Source organism: Gavia stellata, chromosome 30 (assembly GCF_030936135.1).
Source record: "Gavia stellata isolate bGavSte3 chromosome 30, bGavSte3.hap2, whole genome shotgun sequence".
In the NCBI taxonomy this organism is placed as follows: domain Eukaryota; kingdom Metazoa; phylum Chordata; class Aves; order Gaviiformes; family Gaviidae; genus Gavia; species Gavia stellata.
In genome coordinates, this window is record NC_082623.1 from 163,198 (window position 1) to 184,014 (window position 20,817).

Consider the following 20,817-nt stretch of genomic DNA (forward strand, 5'->3'; position numbering starts at 1 on the left):
CCATCTCACCCTGAATAATGCGATTTAGCAAATGGGCTGCACGCATTGCCCCAGGCAGCCCAGCTTCCTTGTTTGGGCAAGGGAGGCCGGGGGGAGCTGGGGAAAGAGCTGACCTGGGACAAAGGCACTTTTCTTCTGGAGACGGTGTGCCCAGCGCCAGGCAGCCTGTTCCCACCCCCAGCCAGGGTCAGTGGCATGCAAAGCACTCAGCCTGCCTCCCGATACGCTGGGTAAAGAAGCAACAGCTGCAGGGGCCCTTTTGCTGCCTCAGGAGCTGTGACAGCACCCAGGAGCCAGGCTGGGATCTAAATTTAAACTTGTGCTTTGTGTGTTTGTACATGCGAGTGCAGGCTCCAGCCCCCACTCGCCCACTGCCTCCCCCGGTGTGTGGAGGAGACAGGCTCCGCAAGAAGGGAGATCCAGAGGAGCTCCAGCTGGCTGGGACCTGAGGAAGGGGGGCTTGGTTGTGGGGCAGGACGGGGAGGAACAGCTAAGGGAGAAACACCATGGAGCCTGCTTCTCCCCAGGATGATGTGAAGAAGAGGCAACAGAAGGAGAAGTCCAAGAAGCCAGTGCCACCAGCAGCCCCCCGGCCAGCCAGGGCTCTGTTCTGCTTAACCCTGCAAAACCCACTGCGGAAGGCATGCATCAGCATCGTGGAGTGGAAGTATCCTTTGGGCTGTGTGGGCTTGGGAGCACCCTTGTGTGTGCCTGTGAGCAGGGCTGCTGGGGAGGGGTGCTGGGGAGCAGGACCCCGTGGGCTGCAGACACAAGAGCTGTCAGCCCGCTTCAAGCCTGTGCTGGCTGTCTCATTGGGTCTGTAAAAGGCAACGAGGCACTCAGGGAGCCCCAGTAGGATGCATTGGCAAAGGCAACAGCTGTGCAAACTGGGGGCATGAATAGGCTTGTGGGGGAAGCTGGGACTGAGAATCGGGTCAGGCCACGGGGACCTTTGGTAGGGTGGCGCAGGGACAGCCTGGGTGGCAGGACTTGTGGGGATGAACACATTTTGTGCTGGCAGGAGTTGTGCTGGGGAGAAACAGGGGACAGCCTGCTGGGAGGGAGAGGGTTTGGCATGTGAGGAGGGGGCACAGTGCCCATCCCGCCGTGGGGATGATGCCAGCCAGAGGAGGAGGGCCAGGCTGGGCAAGCAGGATCTGAGAACGGAGCTGGGGACAACAGGCTGCCCCAGGGGAGAGGTTTGGGGGTGGTTAGCGAGACCATGGTGAGCTGCTTGGGATGGCTCTTTGTGTGTGTCACCGCTTGCCTGATCCCGCAGCTGCCCTCTGCCCTGGTGGTGGGGGCTGGCCAGCATCCCCTGAATCCTTGCCGACACCGTTGTCCTCTAAGCCCCCCTTTCCCATCACTCCTCAGCCCTGCTGTCACAGGTGAAGGCTTTTGTCAGTGATACTGTTCAGAGGGACAGTATCTTTCTGTGCCTCTGGCTTAATTTAGGGATGGGGTTTGGGTGGTTGCTCTTTGATGCACCATCTTTTCACTGGAGCGTTATAGCTCGGAAATACCAAAATGTCATGTTTCTGCTATCCATCCAGGAACTATTTTAGGCCATTAGATATCGCCTTGTCCTTGTTCACCTGTATTTTATGGAAGGGAAAAGGATGGGAGATGAAACATTTCACTTTGGCTTCAGCAAAACATTTGGGCTCAAGCAAATGCGATGGAATCGGGGGATGTTTCCAGCAAATCCAGTTCTTCCACGCCAACTTTTCTCATTTCAGTTGCTGAACCTATCTGCGTGTTCCTGGCCTTGGCAGCATCATCCCAGCCCTGGCCAGGCTTTTGCCCTTAGGAAAGGCTGGCTGTGTTGCTGTGCACGCAGTGCCGTGGGGACACCAATACCATGTCCCTGCACTGCCAGAGGTGCCATCTTGTTCAAAGCCCACGGTGCCCATTTGCAGGCACTCAGGGCATGCTCACACCTCTGGTGGTGCTGTGCTGGCCATGGATTTTGAGCCCTTGTTCCTTCACTGCTCTCTGTCCTTTGAGGAGGGGGAGCAGAGCCAAAATTGGGGAAGTCTCTGTTTCTGCTTCTCTGGCACGAGGACCGGGTTGTTCTACAAGCAAATGGAAGGGAACTGTGTCGTGTCTTAAATAGGCACTTGGTATGGAAGAAACTTGTGCGTACACCCTAGTGTGGCAGGGGAAGAGCTGGAAATAGGACTTACGTCTTCAGACATGCTCAAATACATTCCTCCTCCTGGGCCAACGCATGCCAGAGAGAGTGCATAGCACAGTGGGGGTCTTTCCCACATTGGTGCCCTGGAAGGGGAGTGTGGAGGGGAGAGGTGGGTGTCTCACCAGGAAGGTTGCAGGTGCAGGTGGTTCTGCGCTGTGCAGGACAAATGATCCAGGGCATATGGTTTCTCCAGCGCCTCTCTTGTGCCTTGCTGTATTTATACCCAAATGCACCTGGCTGCCCTCATTCAGGGATCAGGGTTTGCAAGGCATGACAGGGTCGTTTCAGTTCCTGCAGGTTGTTACGGGCTTCAGGGCCAGGCAAGCTGCCCAGGGGAGATTAGCTGTGACCATTTTCTGTGGGGATACCTGGCATCTGGGTTCAGTAGACATTCCTGTTGCTTGGGCCCATCTCTGCTGTATAGCTTCTGCTGTCAGAGCACAAAGCTGAGCCACAGGAGTGGGACAGGGTCTTTTCCAGGCAGTTGGAGAGTGGGGACTATCACTGTATTCAGCCTAGGATGGGTGAAAGTCAGGCTGTCTTGAGGCAAAGGGGGTTTTATGCTGACATTTGCTCACATCTCAAAAAACATGTTTGTTAGCACAAGGACATCTGGGTACTCTGCAAATTGAGGGTATTATGTGCTCAACAGCTGGCCCAGCAAGTTGATGGTTGTTGGGACATGTCTAGCTTTGTGGTGTCACCCTGGTATTCCAGGTCGTTTTGCAGCTAGGAGGACTTCAATGCAGGTGGGTGAGGAGTCTGGGGACCCTGAAGGACCACAGAGCTGCAAGGCACTAAGGGCCTAATTTCTGCTGCAAGGCAGATGTTGGGACCCTTGGATGCTGTGTGGCAGGAGGCTGCTGGAGAGAAAGAAGTGAGACTGCAGGACAAGGAGATGAGGAGGATGTTGAGGCTCTGTCTCAGTGTCAAGAGGCAGAGACACTGTGCCCAGTGACACTACATGCCTCTTTTTTGGTTCAGTCTGTCCCACTGCTTTTCTACCTGATCACAGTGCCAGACTCACAGACTCACGAGCAGCAAGCTGATTCCAGCTCCAGTTACAAGATAGGTCACCCTTCAAGGAGGACTGCTCATCTCACCCAGTTGAAGCAGCAGGGGCTGGGCTCTGCCCTATTACCTGGAACACAGAGAGGAACAGCTTTTCCAGCTGACTTTAGTTTTTAAAGTGTCATCAAGTTGATGGATAGAAAGATCTAAAAAAGGCAAAATAACCTGTGATGAGCATAGGACACAACCGACAGCACTCAGCCAGCTCAACAGGCCAATATGGAGAGGTGCCCTTTGCCTCGTGATGCTGGATTGGACAGTGGTGTGGCCACCACAGCCCAAGGCAGGCCTCAGCATAATTACCTGGAAAGCTAACCTAATGAGTTGATTAACCATGGCATAGGGAAGCTTTGGTATGGCTGCAGAGCCTCTCTGCTGGGGTACTGAGTTTCGAGGGCTGCGCTGGGCTCTGTAACAGCATGTAACTGCATGGCTGAGCTGTAGGTGTTCCCACAGAGCGTGTTCCCGGGAGCTGTTCTCCTTTGGAAGGTCTACCCAAAGTGAGATGGGGATGCTGGGAAATCCTGTCTTGTACTGGAACCTCTGTACCCGCTGGATGAGATTTACCAGTTTGCTCGTGATGGCAGGCTGGTAGTTGCAGGTGGGGATGGGGATGAGGCATCTCAAAACAGTTTATGATGCTGGCTGTGGTTATAAGTGTGGATGTTGGACGGTGGAGAAAGAGAAGGGGCTGGAGGAGAGTGTGCTGATTTAGTCACTATTTGTTGCTTTACACTATAGGTGGGTCTGGCCCAGTGGGCAGCTGGACCAACATTTTCATTTCCTCCATCTGTTTTTAGTTTCAGTGGCTTCCAGGGGTACAGGCAAGGCAAGTGGATCAGGGGCAACTGAGATGTACTCATCAAGAAGCATTACTGGCCTGGAAACTTTGAGATTAGCATTGTGACCAAAAATGTTTCTTGGAGGTTTTTGCATCATGCTGTAGCCAGCTGTCTTCTGGCAGCATGAGGCCACTAGATGAGTGGAATAGATCCCTTTGCTTTTAGGTATGTGCATAGCAGCATGGTGTGGTGGCTAGGCTCAAGCACTTCAGAGCTGCAGCAGGGCCTGGATATGACCAGCATAGGGACAGCAAAAGTTGATGGCTTGCCAAGCTGGTGAAGAGGGCTTTAAACTAAAGTTGCCGGGGGAGGGGAATCTCAATCCATCCCACTCCTAGCAGTTTGATGCCAGTGCCAGCAGTAGATGCCCAGAGCCTGGAGAAGGATCCCAGGTCAGCAGGAAAGCACCTGAAGAGCAGCACAAAGGAATTCCAGCCACTCCAGACAGTAAGTCAGCTTCATCAAGCACCCAACTTAAATGACTCTATGCAAATGCATGTAGCATGGGGAATAAACAAGAGGAGTTAGAGATGTGCACACGCCTGCAGGGCTATGATCTTAAGTGGCATCATGGAGACGTGGTGGGATGGCTTCTATGACTGGAGTGTTGGAATGGAAGGATACAGGCTCTTTAGGAAGGACAGGCAGGGGAGATGAGGGGAGGGTGTTGCCCTCTATGTCAACGACTAGCTGGAGTGCATGGAGCTCTGCCTGGAGATGGATGAGGAGCCCACCGAGAGCTTATGGGTCAGGATTAAAGGGAGGGCAGCGACAGGTGACATTACAGTGGGGGTCTGCTACAGGCCACCCGACCAGCAAGGCCAGGCGGTTGAGCCCCTCTACAGACAGATAGGAGCAGCCTCACGTTCACAAGCCCTGGTCCTCATGGGGGACTTCAACCACCCCAATATCTGTTGGAGGGGCAACGCAGCAGGGCAGAAGCCGTCCAGGAGGTTCCTGGAATGCATTGATGATAACTTCCTTCTCTAAGTGATAGAGAAGCCAACGAGGAGAGGTGCTATGCTGGACCTTGTTCTCACCATTATGGAGGGACTGGTGAGGAGTGTGAAGCTCAAGGGCAGCCTTGGCTGCAGTGACCATGAAATGGTGGAGTTCAAGATCCTTAGGGCACCGAGGAGGGTGTACAGCAAGCTCACTACCCTGGGCTTCAGGAGAGCAGACTTTGGCCTCTTCAGGCATCTGCTTGGTAGAGTACCATGGGATAAAGCCCTGGAGGTAAGAGGGGCCCAAGAAAGCTGGAACAGGTTGCGCAGAGAAGTTCTGGATGCCCCATCCCTGGAAGTGTTCAAGGCCAGGTTGGATGGGCCTTTGAGCAACCTGGTCTACTGAAAGATGTCCCTGCCTATGGGAGGGGGGTTGGAACTAGATGATCCTTAAGGTCCCTTCCAACCCAAACCATTCTATGATTCTATGATTCTATGATTCTTCTTTTGACCAGATGTCTACTGCACTCCCAGGATACCACAGAGTGGCAGGTTTGGACCATGCTGGGAGGAACAGAGAGTGCGGTCCCTGGGGTGAGAGCCTATCTGTGGATGAGGTCCTGGAGCCAGAGTTTGAGCTCTTTGGGGGCTTCAGGAACATGTCCCAGCAGAGCAGTGACAGCAGTAGGAGCATGGGAGTGACCAAGTGCCTGTCCTAGGGCCTTCAGGGGGAAGTAGCAAGTCACTCCATTTGTTCAGAGATTGTCATAGCACCCAAACAGCACAATTCCACCTTCTAGAGAGTAGGACAGAGCTCAGGCTGAGCACTCTGGTTACTCCCAGCCTGTGGCACTCCTGGGGACAGTCACAGGAGCACTGCCTGCACTGGTGCACTGAGGCTGTAGGACACCCAGGGATGTTAGCACTGGATGTTCTGCTAGAGGAGACCCTGGCTGAGCTGTCTTTCCCCTAGATACCTTCTAGTCAGGGAGACACAGCCCACCTGACATCTGCTGCTCAGCAGCATCTCCCTCACAGATGCTGAGCACAGGGAGAGCCAGGGCCAGCACACTCCAGAATGATGCTTTGGTTAAGTGCCTACATTATGCAAGAGGGTCCTGACCCTTCAGGATGATTCAATGAAGAATGAGGAGGGGGAAACTACCAGCTCTCCCATCCCCTCACTATTCCTGCACTGCAGCCTTTTAATTTGTGCCCCCTCCCCATACGACCTGTGCCAAAGCTGCCCCTCTCCAGCAGCCATGTGCTGAGAGACCCTGCGAGCCATGTGCTGCCCCTCTCCAGCAGCCATGTGCTGAGAGACCCTGCGTCTCATCCTGGCCCATTCCCTCCCTCCCCGGGGACCCAAGAAATGGGCAGCAGCTGAGGATGGGCTCTCTCTGGTACTCTGCCCCAGTGGGAGGTTGTTTCCCCATAGCCAGTGGGGTTTCCCCACACATACCCAGACAGGACAGGGCAGGGACAGGGCTATACCTGCTTTTTCGTTCCTATCTCCATTCCTTAACACTTCCTCTTAGACCCTTCGAGATCATCATCCTCCTGACCATTTTTGCCAACTGTGTTGCACTGGCCATCTACCTGCCGATGCCTGAGGATGACACCAACGTTGCCAACTCCAGCCTGGTAAGGCACAGCCCTTCCCGCTGTCTGGCTGGACAGCCAGGTGCTTGGCTTCGAGGGCTCTGTGGAGCTAGTCCCTCAGTGTGGCATGGGTGCAAGACAGTAATACCTGTAGTGGGGGCATCTGCCGCTGCCCTGTGGGGTGCAGTCAGGCGTCGTTGGTCCAGCGAGAGATGCTGCGAAGTCACAGGGAGGCAGAGTGGTGGAGAAACCACTGCAAAATGGGTTTTCAGAGAGGCTGAAACCACCCCTAGGTTGAGATCAAAGTCAGCAGACTGCTGTGTGAAGTACACAGGAAGGAAGAACTGATGCCAAAAAAAGAACAAATTCCCTCAATTTTTTATCATGACCCTTCCAAAAGGAAACATCCTGTTCCAGAGAGGCTGAAATGTTTTGTTTCAGCATTTTTGGAATAAAATTTTCTGACCTTTCATTTCAAAACTGTATTTCAATGTTGGTACTTTTTATTTAAGAGGGGAAAAAACCCATCTCTGTTAAGCAGAGAGATTGCTCCTTTCTAATCAGTTAATCCTTTTTTTTTATTCTCAGTCACTCCATTTTGCCTGGAATAAGATGTTTTGATGTGATCCAAATCAATAGTTTGCACTATTTTTAGTTTGCCACCCTTTTCCCCATTTCAGATCCCTATTGTGGTTCAATCCACATTGATTTCCATTGAGAGTCTGAGTTTGGTGACTGAATCAAAGCATTTAAATATGCCCTTTTTTAATGAAATGTTCTCTTCTGCTAGTTTCATGACTCTTCAATGTTGGGATGGGGTGTGTTGCGTGTCGGTATTGCTGGCAACTTGTGACTTAAAAAAGTACCTCTCTGGTTTTTCTCTGTTCCTTAGAGACTCTGCAGGGAAAAATATTAAAGCAGTCAAAGAACCTGAGATACAAAACACAAAGTAAGGTTTTACTTGTGCAATTTTTAGTTCCTTGAACTGCTTTTGTCTCCTTCCCTCTCAATAGGCTCTTAGTGGCAGTGAAGATAGTGTTTACTGTTTGGAAAAAGAAGAAAAGGGGTCACTATTGGCAATGTGTTATTATGCCTTTTAAAAATAAAACCAAGATAGGTCCGCAGAGGAGGGGAATTAAAAATACCCATGGAGAGTTAATTCCCGGGGTGTTCATTCAGCTTCCCTGTGTGCTGTCTGACCAGCTTCTCTAACACCTGTGACCTCCGGGCAGAGTTAAGCTCAAGACACCAGTTTTGGTTTCTTCCCTGGTCAAGGGGGCATGACAGGATTTGAAAGAGGCCGTTATCTCAGCTGAGAGATTAAAGAGGCAAAGCAAAACTGGGGCAGCAGGTTGAGCATGGAAAGCAGGAGGTGGGGACAGCAGGGATGGGGGCTTCCTGCTGGGAGGAGCTTTGGGATTTGGCTGAGACCAGGATGCCTGCGAGCCCAGCAGCATGTGGCAGTGTGGCATGATGCCGGGGGATGGGGATGGGGATGGGGATGAGGACAATCTGGCAGCAACCCGCCTCGCAGTGCTCCCGCACGCGGACTGGTGCTGCCCAAGAAGGACCAACAGCCTTTCCCATTAATGGGAGGCAGGCAGGCATGTAGTGAGTAGCGTCATCTATATCTATAAAAGAAATTTAGTCTATTTATATTTATTGTATGTTAGATTGCTCTCTACAATTACCTGACGGGGTTGCAGAGACGTGGGTGTTGGCCTCTTCTCCCAAGTGACGAGTGACAGGACAAGAGGAAATGGCCTCAAGTTGCGCCAGGGGAGGTTGAGGCTGGATATTAGGAAAAATTTCTTTACTGAGAGAGTGGTGAGACACTGGAATAAGCTGCCCAGGGAGGTGGTGGAGTCACCATCCCTGGAGGTGTTCAAGGAACGTGTGGACCAGGCATTGTGGGACATGGTTTAATGGGCATGGTGGTGTTTGCTGGTTGATGGTTGGACTCCATGATCTTACAGGTCTTTTCCAACCTTAGTGATTCTGTGATTCTGTGATTTTTCTGTGATTACTTATGGTATATCCTATTGAGAGATTTTTCAGCCTGTTGCCATGCCAACAGCCCTCTGTATCAGGAGCCTGTCAGCCCCAGGCCTCTGTTCTTTCATCCCTGCTCTGCATGTCCCTTTGTCATCGTGTTCTGGTGGCTTTGTAGGAGCTATCCCAGCTAAGAGCTGAGGCAGACCCCCATCACCTCAGGTATCGGGCTGTGCTCTGCACAGGGCCTGCAGGTAGTCCAACAAAGGCTTGTTGGAGGCATTTCTTCCTGCAGCAGAGAGATGCTGCAATACATTTAGTCTCTCTGTCACTTTTTTAATTGCCTCTCTTCATTGCCCAGTCCTCTCTGGAGAGGACTGAGTTTATCTGAAGACCTTGAAATTGTTGAGGAGGCAAAATGTATGAGGGGAAACTTTCTTCCTGCAAGGTTGGAAAACCTGGAAAGGAGCCATGCTTGTGACTCTGTCTTTCCAGGACCACCCAGGGAAGATTTGCACACAGAGTTGACACGAGATTTAGAATTAGTCTTATGAAAGTGTTGTTAACTAAAACGCATTTTAGGGGATGAAAGAAGTATATTTAATAACCCATAAATCTTCTATGAACCCATTTTGCTTTATCCTGGAAGAAACACAGTTGTTTAATTTCAACATATTTCATTATTATTCTTTTTAGATTAGAGTTGTTCTAATCCAGAAGATTTTTTTGAAATGCTGTTTTTGTCTAATTTTGTGTAATTCTAATGAAATCAAAATATTTTCTTCAACTCTAATGAAATGATTTTGACTTTTCAACTCAATCAAAAGTTCACAGCATTTATTTTCACTTTGACTTGAGTTTCCAAAATTGTCAGTGAGCTCCAAATCACATTGTTTGTCTTTCACTAGAAGCCTTGCTCCAGGAACAAGCAAGTTCAGAAATATGTTTAACAAGGCAGGTTACTCAAGGGGATTCACCCAAGAAAATACAGATGTCTGCATGTGAACTGGCTGCCTGGACTCCGTTTATGGTCAACAGAGAAATAAAGGCAAGATTAGAGTAGGGTTTGTCTCCTAGGGCAGTTGGTCTCCTGCGGATCTGATGGGTGGTGTTTGACATGCTGCACACACTAAAGTACCTATTTTTCCCCACTAATGGCATCCAAGGGTGACTGCTCAGAGGGAGACATCCTTTCAGAGCATCCAAAAGCAGCTGGGCTGAGACCCATGTGCTTGGTAATCATATTGGGCAGAGCATGGGGCCTGGTGAGTGGGGAAGCTCAAGCTGTATGGAAGACACTCTTAATAACACAGCCTGAACACAGCCCCAGGCACAACTCCGTCACAGGAATATGGGTATCTGATGCTGTTGCAGGTGTCCCAGACCTCCATATGCTGCTCTGGAGGGGTGTGACTTGCTTGTGGGTCCTGTGTAACATCTGCCACCCCAGGACTGTCTCATGTAGCCCAGGGCATCTCCAGTAGCACTGAAAACAGCTATGTTTGGGCAGCTGACTTGCATCTAGCAGTCCTTGAGCGGAGATTGCTGGTCCAGTGCTGGTTTTGAAGAGTGAGTACCCGCTGTCAGGTGTCTGTCCCTTGAGGCTGGCATGGGTCACTCACTGCAGGAAAGTCCTGATTACATGTGGCTTTCCTAGAGCCTGGGGTCACCCTTGATCTCCTGGGGTCCTCTAATAGCTGCGAGAAAAGACCACATGCCCGCACATCTCCATGCACAGACTCGGTGCATGGGACTTCAGAAACTACTGTTGCTCTTTTACCCAGCGTCTTGAGGGATGCACATAAAGATGCAGCTGTATGAGCTTCCCCTGCCTCGATCCTCCCCTTCACTCTGGGCTGGGGCTGCTGTCAAGGGCCAGCACCCTGCCCAGCTTGTGGCTTGGCAAACCTGGCAGCCTCCGTGGCTCAACCTGGGGTTCTGGGTAGGCAGCTGAGCCAGGCCCCTCTGATCTACCTGTTGCTGTCCCTTCCTGGCCCTACTCATGGGCGCTTGGCCACCCCAGGAGCCTTTTCCTATACAGACCTACCCCTGCATGGTTGCTTTCTTTCAAGCTTCTTCCCCCATGGACAGAGCTGGCGAGAGGATTTCACCTCCCCTTTGCACAGATCCCAGCTGTGACTTTTGCTGCCCGTTGCTGGTGCACAGCTCTCACTCTCCAGTTTGGCCAGCAGAGCTGACCACTTGTCCTGAATTCCAGTAAAAACACAGCAGCTTCCAAAGCCTGCTCTATCAAACAGGATGCCCCATGGTCCCCAGCTCCACAGCAAGGCTTCCACTGAAAGGACCTTGCTGACCGTCTGCTCCCAGCCCTGGAGAAGGGCGGATTACCTGCAGCTCCCCTGGATTTCTCTTCCTCTAGTTGGGCTCTGCACACGCTGGGTCTGACAGGTGTCAGCTGAGCCCTTGTCCGTACTGTGTCCAAATCATTCTCCTGTCCATGGTTTTCCTGGCTGAGGTTTTAGCACCCAGCAAAGCCTTTTCCAACCAAGCAGACCTAGGGCATCTAGTCCAGGGACAACCCTCAGGAATGCCACCAAGGTGTCCCACAGACACCTGACCAGACGTGGAGCAGCTGCTGTGACAGGGAAGGGACATGGAGCAATGAGGAGCTCTGGACAGCGAGTGAGGGAGACACAATGGGGAACAACTCCTTGCAGGGCTTGGCCAGTCTGTGCTTGCATAGCTGCTGGAGAGGTTTATCATTTTTTTGGTTCCTGTCTCTGCAGCCCTGGGGTTTGTCAAGCCCAGGTGTGTCACTTGTTTATGGGAAAGGAGGAGCTGTGACTGAGGCATACGGCAGGAAAGTCACATCATCACAGAGCAGCTGAGGGTGGAGGGACCTCTGGAGATCATCTAGTCCAACACCCTGCTCTAAAAAATTTGTGCGAATGATTCAAAAGCTCTCCCAAATTCTTTCCTGCACATCTCCCCAGTGCTCCCGGTGCTCTGACAGAGGCCACTGTGAGAAGCAGAAATGTTTCTCTCAGTATGTCTTCCCAGACATGGTTTGCCTGCCTGCCCTCCACTGTGCCCTTTTCGTGCCGGGTACCAGGGTTTCCCACCATGTACTCAAAGGAGCCATCCTCTGCTCCAGCCCTCATTATTATTTCCAAAGGAAGGGGAGTCTATGAAATTGCTGTAACTGTGTTCCCATACATTCATAAGCTGTCCTGTTCCCTTCTCCCTCTCACATCTGCAGGGCTTGTCTCATCTACATTCAGGGAAAGGGAAGAAAGACACAGCTACTCCATTTTGCAAAGCATGGTTGCTCCAAGCCCCTGGAGAACACCCTTATGGGTGTTTTATGTTTAAAAAGCCCTTATGAAAGACTACAGCAGCACAGCTACCTGCCCTGAGCATCCTGGCACAGGCAGTCCATGCATTCGTCCTGGTCAACCCCTTGGTGCACATACAAAAAATATTTTAATTGGGGAGGGTGGTCAGCCACTGGCACAGGTTGCCCAGGGGGTTTGTGGAGTCTTTGGAGGCATTCAAAACCCACGTGGACAAATTTCTGAGCAACCCACTATAAGCTGGCCCTACTTTGAGCAGTAAGAGCTTGGACTAGGTGATCTCCAGAGATCTCTGCCAACCTCAAACCTGTGATCTGTGACAACTGCCTCAGCCATGGCAAGGGCCATCCCTCAGGCTAGCAGTGAAGGGTGGTGTGAGACAGCAGAGGTGATGGGGGCTGGAGCTGCAGGGGCAGGGGGGAGCAGGGCCTGACTGGGACCAAGAGGCTCTAGGGGAAGTGCAGGGGCTGGTGGTGCAGCAAGAACAGAGGGCACAGAATCACAGAATCACTAAGGTTGGAAAAGACCTGTAAGATTATCAAGTCCAACCAAAAAAAAAAAACAAAAAAACCCCAAACTTCATCCGGTTGGCCTCAGCCCATCGATCCAGCCTGTCCAGATCCCTCTGCAGAGCACAGAAGAGGGCAGGAGGCTGGGGACGGTTTGGAGGGGTCAGGGAGGAGTGTGAGTGCTGTGAGTCCCGCTGCACTTGTATGTCTTCTGCTGGTAAGCAGTGGTAGCTATCTGGCTGTGTTATGGTCACACTGTCCCCTCACTGTCTATCCCCAACCTTGGTCAACCAGAAGCCTTTATCCAAGCCCTGCTCCCCCTGTTTCCTGGGAGAAGACCTCAGGGACATGGAGCTGGGTCTTGTTTTGGAGAGCCCTGCATGGCCATAGGGGCTGGAAGCTGAGATTGCCGAGCAGGCTGGAGCTGCGTCATGTTGCATTGCATCGGCATGGTGCACGCTGTTATTCCTGCTGCTCTGTGGCTCATTCGTCAGCCACAGGTCAGGTTACTTGGTGTCCCCTAACATGGTTGAAGCATGTGTGTGTAGCAGCCCAGTGTGTTATAAAGACCTGTGTCTTTATATAGCAGCTTTTTGAAGGCTGGGCTCTTCATGCACCCAATCCCAGCTCTGCCAGGCAGCCCTGCTGCCCTTCCCTAAACAGCCTCCTACTGTGGGTAGCCAGTTCTGAATTCTGGGGGTGATGAGGGGACGGTGGGTGGCGGTGGCACAGAGCGGGTCCTCAGCTCCTGGAAACTGGCCAGGGCTTCAGTGAAGTCAGTGGAGTTGTGCCTGTACGCATGTGTGCCTGGCTTGCAGGCTCTGCCTTGTCTCCCTCGTGGCACAGGCACAGGGTGGCCACTTGGGTCGTGAGTGCAGTCTCCGTGCAGACCTGCAGCATGGGCAGCACCAGAGCTGGGGGAAAGTGCGTGACTGATTTCTTCTCAAATCAACCTGGGCACATGAAGTGGGGTCTGCAGCAGGTGCAGGACGTGGGGTGCATGACCTGGTATAAAGTCTGTCACGACAAAATGTCCCTTAGCTTCTTTCTGCTGGTATTGAGAGGCAGCAGTAAGTTTGCCCAGGCTCAGGACATGGCTTTGTGGCCACATAAATTTCATCGCCAGTATGTATCTCGCAGCTACACCTACCACTTGGAGAATCCAGAGAGTTTGCCATGACCTGCCACACTGAAAGGCTACACCACCTCAACCCACTGACAAAGATGCTTGTGAGATGTCTTCATTGTCTTGTTCTGCTAACATCAGCACTTGCTCATGGTTTACAGCCAGATAAGACGGGGGAACTTGACCCACAGCTGTAGGACAGGTGATGGGCGATCCCTCCAGCCAGCACTGATGGATCACTGCATAGAACCTTCATACTGGCCAGGCCAAGACCTTTCCTTTTACTGGAGGGGTTACACCAGCAGGACAGATGAGGATGATCCAGCTCTGTGTGTGTGGCTGGGTCTGAAAAGCACAACAGTGAGCTAGTACTGTAAGGAAATTTGCAATTACTGCCTCTCTCAGGATGGAGGGAATGTAGCCAGGTCACAGGGGGCTGCCTGCTTGCTGTTCCTTGACCCAGGGTTGAAACTTGCTGCTCACTGACTGTACATGGTGGGCAAATACCGTTGGAGCTGGCCAAAGCACCGTTCATCTGATTTGGGCTTCTCAAAGGGACCTCCAAGGAACAGCAAGTCACTTTTTGTGGTTTTTAGAGGGGGATCCCTGCTAGTCAGAGACCCTGGAGCCTGACTCTGTTCTGCTGGATGAAGCAGAGCCAGGAATTAGCTTTTGCAATGCTGGGGCTCTAGGTTGGATGCTGACACTCACCAGTGTGGGCCTTGGCAGCTGCGGCTTGCAGTGGGTTCCCCCATTTCTCGTCCATTTGCAGCAGGGGAGATACCCCACCACACCACTGGCTGCTGGGGCAGCTCTGCAGTCCCTCCGTATCTGAAATGATCTTCACAATAGTTGTGTTTGCATGTCTGGGATTGCAAGGACAGGCTTTTGGGGACAGACTAGGGGGCATCTGTCACTGATAAGGGGGGGGAGGCGAGCAGCATTGCATTGCCTTAGCTAAAACCTTGAAGACAGAGCCCTGATAACACCAATAATCACAATGCTTAGGTCTCTGCTCTTACCATTGCTGTCCTCAGATCTTGTATGGGTGAGAGTCATACAGGGACACTTGGCATGGCCACTGCTTTTGGACACGGTGACTGAGCAAGCAATGCTTCTGTCTGAGCCCTGGCCCTCGTTTCTTAAATGGACAGCATTTTCTATTTGGCAAGCCAGAGGGACCCTGGGAAGAAGGTGTGCTCACAGCATTGCAGCCTTCCCCAGTGGACACCTGCTCCCAGTTTGGTCTGAGAGACACATTTCTGCCTTTCTGGGTGCAATTCCCTGCAGAGCCCAAGCAGGGATGCTCCTTGCCCTTCATGGAGTACCGATGGAGGAGAGGGGCCATGGAAAACCAGAAATGTAAATACCCCCATCCACCTGGCCGCTTCAGAGGGCTTTTAACCCCAGTCTGGAGAGGGCCATCAGCAGCAAGGGCAGTGATCGCAGTGACAGGCAGAACCAGGTGGGCACAGGCAGCTCTTGGCCGCGCTCCGGGGAAAGACGAGCTATTCTGGGCCCTGTGGCTGCAGGGCTGTGCCGAGCCCCTGCAGTGGGGTGCCAGGTCCTGCCTGGGAGTGGGCGCAATGCCTCTGCCCAGCAGAGCCCCAGGCCAGTTTCTAGCAGCTCACTCTGCCAGGCAGACGTCTGGCATTAGGCAGGAGGTCTCGAGCCCAAGGCCTCACTTCCCTGGGAGCCCAGGGCACAAGGGAAGCCACAATGCAGCTGGCATTGTGACTTCCCACCATGGTGACTGTGTGGTTTCTCCAGGACTGACCCAGCAAGCCCTCAGCTAGAGAGGATGAGGAGAAGGCACCAGTGCTGCCTGCGGGAGGAAGGCTATGGGAGAATAGGAGGGTGAGGCAGCAGGGAGGAGAACCAGAGATGTGCAGTGCCCTGGACCAGGCACCTTTGGGTGCTGGTTTGGGAAGTGGTGGCTCTGCTGGCATGGTTTGTAAGAACAGGTAGCCCAGGGACATGGGCCTGGCATCGTGCCATTGAAGGGATGCAGGGAATCATGCTGCAGGCCAGAGAGTGGCATGTGGTGGCTCAGCATGCCACCCCTTCCTGCCCAGGGTAGCCACAGTGCTGCCTGGTGTTCGTGGGAGATCACAGATGGGTTGGCAGCAGGGGCTGATCCAGAGACATGTGGCGGGCAGCTGTGCATGGTGGTGATGCCAAGGGAGGTGACAGTCTACTCTAACGGAGCATCCTCTCCTGCTTGCCTTTCCAATCCCCAGGAGAAGATCGAATACGCCTTCCTGATCTTCTTTGCCATTGAGGCGATGCTCAAGATAATTGCCTACGGGTTTCTTTTCCATACGGATGCCTATCTCCGAAACGGCTGGAACGTGCTCGACTTCTCCATCGTGTCCCTAGGGTAATGCAAGGAGGGGAAGCTGCTGGTGCTTAGCTTGTGCCAGGCCTGGTCCATAGCCCATCAGCTACATCGATTTTTCTAGTGACTGCAGTGGGTTTGGGGGCAACTCGTAGACTCAGTTCATGGCCTTCTCCCGTGGGCCCCTTTTTCATGCCCTGACATCCCCTGGGATCCTCTCTAACTCCTGTTTCTTCCTGTCTGACTCCTTAATGCCTCTCAGGTCTCCTTGCCCTGGAGAATGGAAGTGGCATGGGGTCCTCCAGGGTTTGGCACACAGGGAGAGGGTCCACTGGGCACCAGGGGGTCAGAGGGGCCTCAGCTGCTCAGCAGTGAAGGTGGCACCCAGCAGAGTGGTGCCCAGCCATGAGCGTGCCCAGGAGTTGGACTTAGCCAAGAGCTGTTCCCTGGGTGAGGCTGAGCGTGGCTGGCAGAGTCCTGTCCCTCCCTTTCCTGCCTGCAGAGCATTGACTCCTTAGCACAGATTTCTTGCTCTCCATCCTCATGCCCTTCTCTTTCTCCCTGTCCTTCCTTCTGCTTCTCCCTCTTTCTTCCCTGCTCTGTGCCCCGGCTCTTTCAGGCTTATCACCATGACCCTGGAGCAGGTCAATGCGAAGCAGGGAGGGACTTCAGGGGGAAAAGGCGGCTTCGACGTGAAGGCCCTGCGAGCATTTCGTGTGCTGAGACCCCTGCGCCTGGTGTCCGGAGTGCCGAGTGGGTGCTGGGCACCGTGCCAGCGTGAAGGGCTGGCGGGTGGATTGAACCCCTGTGCCTGGCCAGGGTGGGGGACCATGGGGCAGGTTTCTTGTTGCTGCTGGGTCAAGCCCAGCCACAAGGTGGGTGTGGAGGAGCCACAGGTTCATGCTCGTCCCTACAGCTTGCAGTTGCCAGCACTGGGGATCTGCAGGTCAGCACACATGTAGCTCCCTCCATGGCTCAGTGTCAGCACCTTTGGGCGGCTAGTGTGAAAGGGGCCAGGACCTCAATCTAGTTTCTCAGGGCAGGGATCTCCTTCTCTCATAACTCATGTGAATACAGCCAGGATGAGAGCAACAGAACAAATGGAGGGGTATACAGCATCCTCCAGCACTGCCTGATGCCTGGCTTCGCTGGGGTCTTCCGCATGCTCTCATGGTCGGTAGAGAAAGGATTTCTTGCTTCAGAGATTTCAGTCCCAACCCACCTGTGCCCCTCTTCCCTTGGCATGGGGCATTTCAGAGGCTGCTTGTCAGAGGGGCTGGCAGGAATGCAAGGTGCACCCAAAGCTGTTTAGGAAGTGGTTGACCTCCTCTCCCTTCTCTCTGGTGCAGGCCTTCAGGTTGTCCTGAACTCCATCATCAAGGCCATGGTGCCCCTGCTCCACATCGCCCTGCTGGTCCTCTTCATGATCATCATCTATGCCATTGTTGGGCAAGAGCTCTTCAAGGGCAAGATGCACAAGACCTGCTACTACCTTGGGACAGGTGGGGCTGTGGCAGGGGGGGCGATATGGCAGAGATGTCTCTATGTGGCTGCTGTGGGGACCACAGAGTTTCTGTGGGTAGCAGAAAGTCTGGTCTTGCCAGTGTTGAGCCTGGGAGTGTGGCAGGACCAAAAGATGTTTGGTACAGCACACAGCTTGGTGATGGTACGTGGTGTGAGGACGTGGTGAAAGGGGCCCCGTTTGAAAAGCTTCTGCAGGAGGCTGGGAGGTGCTGGGACCTGCTCTACTTGGCCTGACCTGCTGTTCACACCATGGCTTTCCCCCTCAGATGTGATTGCCACAGTGGCATCAGAGAAGCCAGCCCCATGCACCAGCTCTGGCCACGGGCGACACTGTACCATCAATGGCACTGAGTGCCGAAGCGGCTGGCCAGGGCCCAACGACGGCATCACTCACTTCGATAACTTTGGCTTTGCCATGCTGACTGTCTATCAGTGCATCACCATGGAGGGTTGGACCGAAGTCCTCTACTGGGTAGGCTCCAGCAGCTTGGGTTTGGTGCCCAGCTCGGCAGAGGCCACTGCTGGTCCTGCCTCAGAGCAGGGAATTCCCTCCAGGACACAGGACCCCATAGCAGGGCTAGGTCTCTCTGCCAGTGAAAGACATCCTGCCCCCACCAAGCTTCATGCTGTGATGCACATCCCGTAGTGCACCAGGCATGTCTTCTGCATCTCTGCAGGCACTGCCCAAGCTGTCCTTGCTTTCCAGATAGACAGGAGGGTGCTCCAGCTCCCACCTTTGTGAAGGGGTACAGCTCAGACACAGGAATGGTTGGCTGGTGGATGCTTCTCCAGCAAAGCCCCATGATTTGCAGTCCTTGGGAGAGTGTCTTGCTGAGGCTTAGGCATGGGGCTGATGTTTAAATCTGCTCCCAAAATGCTTGGGTCTGGCTTTACCTCCGTTAAAACCAGATGCAGAGTCCTAAGGAGGCAGGGCTCAGAGTCAGGTTTATCTGCTACCATCCCAAGCACTCACTTGAGGGGGGGAAAAGCTCCCAGAGGCTGTTGAGGGGGCCCTAAGGGGACACAGATAGCAGACAATATATTTAGGATGTTTCATCTGCCTCTCTCCATGCCAGGTAAATGATGCCATTGGGAATGAATGGCCCTGGATCTACTTCGTCAGCCTTATCTTGCTTGGCTCCTTCTTCGTTCTCAACCTGGTGCTGGGGGTGCTCAGTGGGTAAGCGCCACCCTGTCCTTCCTCTTTGCCAGCAGATCAGTGAGCATGATCAGAGTGTGGACACTGGCTGGTTTAGTTAAAACAAGAAGAAAGCCTGGAAAAGTTTCTTTTCCTTTTCCTCTCCTACTCCTATCCCCCTTTTTTGCATGCTTTTTGTGTTAGTGTCCATGACTGTCTGAGGTTTTAGCTCAACACCTAATACAGAAATCTTTTCCCTGTAGCACAAGCAGCTATCAGCAAACACAGCCATGGAGCACATTATTAGGTGTTTGTAGTGTGGTCTGCCAGCACTCACAGCAAAAGAAGCTGCGCAAGGAGCGCAAAGCAGCAGTCCTTACCCCGTGGCTGTGGGTCACGACACTCATTCTCACTGGTACCCACAGTGCTGCCGTCCTGTTGTCAGCACACACAATTTCCTTATGGCCAACCTAAGGAAAACACCTTTGATATGAATGCAAGGGATCCAAGAGAATTATTGTTAGTCTAATTAATGCTTCGACAGTCTCATCCAAACACAACAACGAGCTATCATCAGTCTGGTTGCAATGATTATAACACTTGTATGCCAAATGACTCAATTAGTGCTAATTCGCATAGTAGCACAGTTAGAGCTGCTACACCCAAAATATCTCTAGTGCAGCACTCAACCTACTGTGCACTGCTGTGATGAGGTGCCAGCATACTGATTTTGTTGCTGGGAAATGTATGTTGTCCTGGGGAGCAAGGAGGGCTTTTCTCCTCAGTTCTGTGTAGGCTCAGGGTCTTTTTTATATGTTCCAATCCTGTGTGTGCAAGTGGATTGCACTCATCATCTCTATTAGTTCACAGGGTTAGTTATACCCTAATTACTTGGATTTGTTAGTACTATTCTATGGCAAGAATGATGCAACTGCACAAGGTTAAAACTAATTGGGTATTAATATAACTAAAACAAGCTCAAAACCACAAGACAGACCACAGGCACCTGACCCTTGCGTGACACTGGCTGTAACAGCAGGACAAGCTGGACAATAGTCATCTGATCCTAGAGTAAGTTGCAGGCAAAAATTTTTGTATTTTTGCAAATACAGCTAAAATATGCTTGAGATCAGGAAAATGCAGACAAGGCCTGACAAGTCCTGAGGCTTAGTATGTCTAATTATTGTTATAATGTCTGAGACCTATTACTAACACATGACAACACCAGATTGGCTGGGCAGCAGATCTACAGTCCTGCCAGATACCAGGAGAGAAAAGAAATTAATTTAAAGAGAATGAGAAGAGTGGGACCCACTGCAGTGGCAGACCTGTCTTTTCCCTGTTACCATGAAAAGAGTGTCCTGTTTACTTGCCATGTGATGAGCTCACCTTCCCCACATGGAGAGCTTGGGACAGCTTTCTGGCCCACAGATGGGTGAGACCCCACTTGCTCTGATCCTTAGCAGGGCTAGAGAACTTCCACGGCCTCTAGCTTTTAGTGTTAGTTGGCCTGGCCAACCACAGCATCCTGCAGCAAGGAGCTCCCAAAGAGCAGCCAGTGGTGGGGAAGAAACCCTGCCTGCCATCAGGCATCAGGTAATGATTCCCCATGATCTTGTACCATGGAACAGGGCCAAGAAAGAGGAAAGTCACTAGAGCAATCTAGTGGTAGCACTAGATGGTAGGGTATTTCAGGCTTTTGTCTTTCTACAAGGACTGGCCTGGCATAGGGCTGTGGTACCTGACTTGCACACCGTACCCCTCCTGAGTTTCACTCTGCTGCTTGCCTTGTTCCAGCGAGTTCACCAAAGAGCGTGAGAAGGCCAAGTCACGGGGCACGTTTCAGAAGCTGCGGGAGAAGCAGCAGCTGGAGGAGGACCTGAAGGGCTACATGGACTGGATCACCCACGCAGAGGTCATGGACAGTGACCGGGCCAGGGGAGAAGGTACCAGCTCTGCTTGGTCAAAGACCCTTAGCGTGAGGGTTGGGTTCCTAACACTGAGCATCACAGAGAGGCAGGGTAGAGACCTTTGGAGAAGTCACAAAGACTCTTTTTGCTTGAAAACCTATGAAACAAAATGCTTTGCCTTCTACAGAACCGTTTCCTTCCTCTTTTTTTCTTTTTCTTTCCTGAATCATTTTATTGAATCTGACCCAAACTAGCAATAACTTGGCCCTCATGCTACATCTCCACCTCAACCACTGTATTTAATATTTGC

At 52.4% G+C, this 20,817-nt stretch overlaps 1 protein-coding gene across 2 annotated transcripts in view; it reads left to right on the top strand.

Moving 5' to 3' along the window:
• Nucleotides 1–506: 506 nt before the first annotated feature.
• CACNA1S (calcium voltage-gated channel subunit alpha1 S) overlaps nt 507–20,817 on the top strand; it is a 49,685-nt gene continuing 29,374 nt past the window's right edge. For both annotated transcript variants that reach the window (XM_059831352.1, XM_059831353.1), the window contains exons 1-8: nt 507–667; nt 6,593–6,698; nt 15,838–15,977; nt 16,555–16,688; nt 17,285–17,437; nt 17,726–17,931; nt 18,536–18,639; nt 20,395–20,543. In XM_059831352.1, the coding sequence (XP_059687335.1) occupies nt 507–667; nt 6,593–6,698; nt 15,838–15,977; nt 16,555–16,688; nt 17,285–17,437; nt 17,726–17,931; nt 18,536–18,639; nt 20,395–20,543 (1,153 nt within the window). The remainder of the gene's footprint in view (nt 668–6,592; nt 6,699–15,837; nt 15,978–16,554; nt 16,689–17,284; nt 17,438–17,725; nt 17,932–18,535; nt 18,640–20,394; nt 20,544–20,817) is intronic.